The sequence below is a fragment of the Perna viridis genome, chromosome 3 (genome assembly GCF_037379345.1).
Source record: "Perna viridis isolate PV_CMFRI_1.1 ecotype Kerala chromosome 3, ASM3737934v1, whole genome shotgun sequence".
Taxonomy (NCBI): Eukaryota; Metazoa; Mollusca; class Bivalvia; order Mytilida; family Mytilidae; genus Perna; species Perna viridis.
This window is the reverse complement of record NC_142447.1, coordinates 13,313,236-13,319,235: the sequence shown is the minus strand read 5'-3', so window position 1 is coordinate 13,319,235 and position 6,000 is coordinate 13,313,236. Positions and strand designations below refer to the sequence as shown.

General features: G+C 29.8%; 1 protein-coding gene across 1 annotated transcript in view; it reads right to left on the bottom strand.

Moving 5' to 3' along the window:
• The window catches only part of LOC148621075 (ras GTPase-activating-like protein IQGAP1), a 66,895-nt gene continuing 60,895 nt past the window's right edge, over nt 1-6,000 (bottom strand). Inside the window, exons 40-42 of the mRNA XM_088575083.1 lie at nt 5,482-5,619; nt 4,540-4,648; nt 1-4,415 (exon numbers count right to left, since the gene is read on the bottom strand). Of these exons, the coding sequence (XP_088431209.1) occupies nt 4,293-4,415; nt 4,540-4,648; nt 5,482-5,619 (370 nt within the window). The 3' untranslated portion in view covers nt 1-4,292. The remainder of the gene's footprint in view (nt 4,416-4,539; nt 4,649-5,481; nt 5,620-6,000) is intronic.

The following is a 6,000-nucleotide window of genomic DNA, read 5'->3' as shown; positions in this document are numbered from 1 at the left end:
TTAAAGGGAATAAAAATTTATTGAAGGAGATTTGAACAATATGCAAATGGAAATAAATGCATATAAATTCTGTCTAGTACATTTGAAATGAAGAATTTACTTAAGATGAAACAAATAAGCATATAATGCATGTCACCTCTGTATATAAGTTGAAGCTAAATCAATGACTACAGTGATTTTTAATCATCTACTATTATAGTGTAAGCTTGTCTAAAAGCAAATGAAGATGACAGCACTTGAGTAAAAAAAAAAAAAAAAACAAAACAAAAAAAAAGAACTTGCCATCAAAGCTTCAAATAGTTTTCAGTATAGAAATGAAGCCATTGAAAACAAAAACAGGGAGAAATAATACACCAAGGAAAATATAATGGCTACATTTATCAAATGCCCTAGTAATATAAATAACATGCATTACAAAAAAAAAACAAAAAAAACAAAAAAAAAAAACCCTATCAGGCCAAGCTTAAAGAAATGTTTGTTGGTTCTGTCCCAACTGAAGTCAGACTCGGGGACAAATCACTGTCTGCAGGAAGATTCCCTTAAGAAAAATTTCAAGATTTGTTAGGCTAAGGAAAAACAAACAATTTATAAACTTGGCCTTATAAAACTAGCACCGTTGTCATGGAAGTAAATCACTACAATGATACATAGCATTGCACACAAAAAAGGAAAACATCATAGATATCTCTGTGCATGGTTTTACATGAAAATGAAAAACAAAGACATTAGTATTATAGCCTACACTAAGAAAATTAATTGGACAAAAGAACAAACATTACATACTTAATATAGCTATTCCGATTTCTGGTAGTAACATACTGGTACTTCTAACTTCATACAATTTTTGAAAAGCATATACAGTTTCATAATTACCCTCTTTCTCATGTAGTGTTTATCATAATTTGTACTGAAAAAAAAAAAAAAACTAATCCTGTCAACCATAATAATTTGATCATAGTGGTAAAGTTCATTTGAAAATTGGCCCTATCTGTCAGTTCCACTCTGTTAACCAAAATACATATGCCGGTGTTATTGAATTATTGATCTCATCCAGAAAGGCAGTGGAGCCAACTAATACAGGATTCAAAGTACCACTGTGACTTTCAAAGCCCTTTGTATATAATGAAAATAATATTAAAAAATACGAACAAATTAATATCAGTCCTTTTTATACAATGAAAATAATATTATAAAAAAGGAACAAATTAATATCCAGCAAAAATAAGTGATTAACAAAACTTGCAACATCCCTTAATAAATAGCTGTTCTAAAGCACATGATACACCCCCCTTTTCCAACCTTTTTGCCGAAGTCCCATAACAAAAAAAAAAAAAAAAAAAAAAAAAAGAACTGAAAAATAAAAAAAAACAAAAACAAAAACAAAAAGAAACTCTATTTTATCAAGACTAACATTTATGCCACCCCTCCAAAAAAATTATTGTAATCCCTTAAGTTTTTTTTGAGTAATTCTATAACAGGAGGACAGACTTGGAAGTATACCATAACAATGCAATAATAGATGGACATCTTTAGCTCAATCAATAATTCATACATAACATTAATGAAAACTGATATAAAATACAGTGTAAACAGCAATAAAAAGTGTATAAAATCAGCAACATGAGCACAGTAAAACAAATTGCACACATAACAATGGAAGAAGTTTGAAGTAGCTGTCTTTGTGAGAATCATGCAAAACCTGAAAAATGTGATACATCCCAAAAAAAGGCTACATATTTTTATTTTTGTAATGAAGCTGTTTTATGGGTCTAAATTATGAAATGTGTAATTATTCATTCAAATCTACTGAGTTATCTCCCTCAATTTTGAATTTTACAGTGCATTCTGTACAATTTTCATCTCCTATGAGCACAGTTTATATGAAAGACCAAATGTTAATTTCTGTTTACTGAAGCATTTTAAACAAAATATCAAAAATTAAAGTATGTAGGCTTTTCACCCATGTATCACAATTTGCATGGTTCTTAGCTGGAATGCTACTTAACAGGAGACTACCCATTATCTGTCAAGCAACATGGAAGCACAAGCATATAAACTTGCATAGATATGGTTTATAACAGTGGTGAGCTTTTTGTAAAAAAATATTCTTATAATTATCATTATCATATTAGAAAAAGTAAAAATGTAAATTTGGAATGCAATTACATATTAACAGGGAAAAAAAACCCCATCTCATTTTTAAATTTGAAACTGAAATTCAAAACTCAAGACTGAAGTCTTGAGATAACTTATCCACACCTTAGGAATACAAAGAGACAAAAAAAAACTGCTTAAGAATTATCAAACAAATGCAAAGGTATCTTATAGCTAGACACTGCAACTGTACTGTTAACTAACACAAGATTGCCATCAGAAAGTTTAAATTGGAATAAAAATCTTTGAAACCAAAAAAGCTATATATAGTCCAAATAATTTTATTTAAGTGTGATATATAAACCTGACCTACAGAAAAGCACTGTCCAACTCAAGCAACTTAAGGTGGATTTTGGTAAAAAAAAAAACAGGAATGTCAAGGTTTGTTGGTCCATTGAACACATATTTTCTGATAACAAAGTTACAAAATTAAAAAGATGACAAACTTGTAAACCTTGGTACAATATGAGATGTAAAGAATAATTACAGTTTTAAAGTGGAGACCGACAATATCACAATAATCCTAAAGGGCAATATGTGATATTCTGTTGAGACATTAAAAACTATGGATATTCTAATTATCAGACCATTTGTTGATTTGATGTAATTTGCTGATATTTTTAGTACCAATGCAATAGAAAGAGATAGAAAAAATCAGGTAGTAAGAAAAATGGAAAAATAATAAATTTGCCAATAAAGCGGTAACAATAGCAAATATTCTAGTCTTGTATGTGATTCTCCAAAATATAAAGACTTTCAAAAATGGGACTTTTTATAAAGAAAGAAGAAAACCACACATAAAAAAATAACATACGGAGCAAAGAAATACTTTAAAAGTTTAAGAAAATGTTACAATGAAGTAACTGCTGTAACAAAAATATACATGTAAATTTCGCATGAAAAAAATTCTCAATTTTGTGAACACAAAAACATGATTGCAAAACAGTTTGTTACATTATGTCTGAAGACTGAACAAAAAATGCATGTCAAAATCAATAAATGCTTGTAACTTTAGATAGAATTACATCATGAAAATCAAGTTTTGAGACAATAAATAGATACATGGGCAGTTAACACTCAAAATATATCTACACCAAAAATCTGTGTAAGCAAGCCATTTAATCAAAACTTCAGGTCACACTTCAGTGAAATATAGAAGGAAAAATGAGATTCATGCAATGGCATCAATAGCACTATATTACAGCCATACAAATGCAAAGATACCAAATGAATGTGACTAGAATTGATATATCAAAACATCAGAAAACATATCTTGATTCTGAACACAAGCTGCAAGACATAAATGACTATTCAACAGCATAGTATTACACTAAAAAAAATGTGAGTAAATGTATTTTATAAAAGTTTATCACGTGTGAGATTTTTTTTATAAATATTGATACTGTAAAACAAAGTTTTCTCATTGGTTCTGTTACAGCAAGTACAACAGTAAACTTCAAGGAATCGAGTTGTCTTCTCATGAATTTCGGTAGCTAATTAGACAATACAGCATACAGAAATTTTAACTTTCTATCATTTCGTAGGTATTTTAATATAAGTTTGATAGAAAGTTTTAACATCCTACAGGCTATATAATATGTTCAGTTAACTAAGGAAGTTCATCACCCAATTGTCATTAAATCAAGGGAAGACCAACTCCATTTCTTGAAAAGAACTATATTACTTGCTATGAAGATGTTTATTGAAACTCTAACATGAAATACACACAAATAAGGATGCTGTGCATATGAACTGTCAAAATATCCCCCTTCTTTCAAAAGCTCAGGGTGAATCCGACATGAAATGACAAAAATGACACTTGTGATTGGGTCAATGAGAATATGAAATTTATAACATAATCTATTGACTAAATTTGATTTGGTTTACTTGGGAAATACCGTAACTAAATACCACATCTTGTAAATGTATTAAACTGGTTATGTGTGGGGAAATGTGAATCAAATACAGCCAAGAATGGATGAAACTGGTCCCTTCAAGGGAATGTAATATAAATACAAGCTGATCAACTTGCTGTAGCCTCTAGCATGAAAAATACAGAGTGTAACAAAAATTAAAAACCTACTTGATATATCTACCGGCAATAATATATAAAATAATAAAAACAGACGTAAAAGAAGTTACTTCCTATCTCTGCCATAGAATTTCCTATTGAGGAGGTATATAAGTAAGTTCACATTGATCTTGGCTCTGTTAAACATCTCAATAACAGCAACTCCTTCATACTGAAGTTGTAGAAGGTCCTGAAAAATAAAACATAATTTGTTGATTACCGAGAATTGTGAAAATTCAGTGTCTATTTAAATTTTAGTTTATCCTGATCAGATTTCAAGGGAAATAATCTAGGTTTTATATCAATCCACATACCTGAAACACTAATTCCACTTTGTCCATTTCAACACCCATAAACTTGGCATTTACATCAAATACTCCAGGATCCTTGGTGTTACAGATCTCAAACTGTACATTTTTAAACCTGAAAAATTACAAAACAATATTTATATCTTGTTTTCTGTTTAGTTAGTTCTAGTTTATATCAAAAACATGTCAACAAACAAACTTATATTAAACTTTTCATTTGCTAAAGCTTTCAAATCTCAGATTTATAGCATATGTACCTTATAGTAAAACACAAAGCTGCAAGCATTGTAGTGCTAAGTACAATTTCACCTATACAGAAAGTTGATATTGGACAACACCATATGTCCAATCAATATAAATCCAAGTATAAATTAGACAAATGTTGTTGTCCAATATCAGCTTTAAATTAAATGATCTTATCCTTTACATCAAATCAGGTCAAATATCAAAGCAGCTACTAAAAAGCTTCAGAAGAAATATGATGAATTCTTGATGAATAAAAAAAAAAAATAAAAAAAAAAAAATCAGAAACGAGCATGTCAAAAACCTACCAATATTATTTCACATAAGGATAATTTCTCTGTTTGAAAAGGCCACTATTTGACCACTGCATCAAAGAATTTGTTCAGAATTTTTTTAAAAGACTGTAAGATAAATGAGATTATTGAAAGAGTTATCTGCCCTTCAAATGTTCACTTTCAGCGCATTTTAATAAATTATAACTCAATTCACAAAAATGATACAGAAAATATTTTCCTATTTTTTTTATTCTGATGGTGCAAATAGTCAAAGTAAACTTTCAAAATCATCCACTGCCTGATTCTAACAGAGACTGACTCTTAATGATAACTTTTTACTGCTTATCAGACTGGTAAGTTTTTAGAGATTAACTACAGAAGTTTCCAAACTCGCACAACAACTTCCAATGCTCTTTTTTCAATTACTTACTGGTTAGTAGGAAGACCTTCTATCTCCAGCACTATTCCCTTCTCATATAATTTAGCAGCACTGTATTTCAACCTCTCAGTCTGTATCTTCTTCTCCTCAGCATCTCCTCTCTTGAACAGACCTTTAGACTTTCTGTTGCTGTAATAAACAGGGTTGTGATACAATTAAGAAATTTGTACAATTTGTACTCATTTTAACATGGGTACAGCATTTATATTTGATTATTTAACACCGAGTGACAGCGAGGTGTTAAATGAGAATATAAATGCCAACCCATGTTAAAATGAGTACAAATCTACCCCTGGAAGGAATTATTTCTTTTCTAATATGACAAATATGGTAATTTTTGTGACAAAAATTTCCCTGGACGTAGCCAAAATAGCAGCTGTTCCGTTAAACCTCCCCCGAATGGAAGTTGGATTAAATTTGTATATTTGTCATCGTATGTGTTAAATGTGTGTATTTATATAATTGATTTCAATTAGATAAACTCTCAGCCGTTAAATCATCGTGTTAACG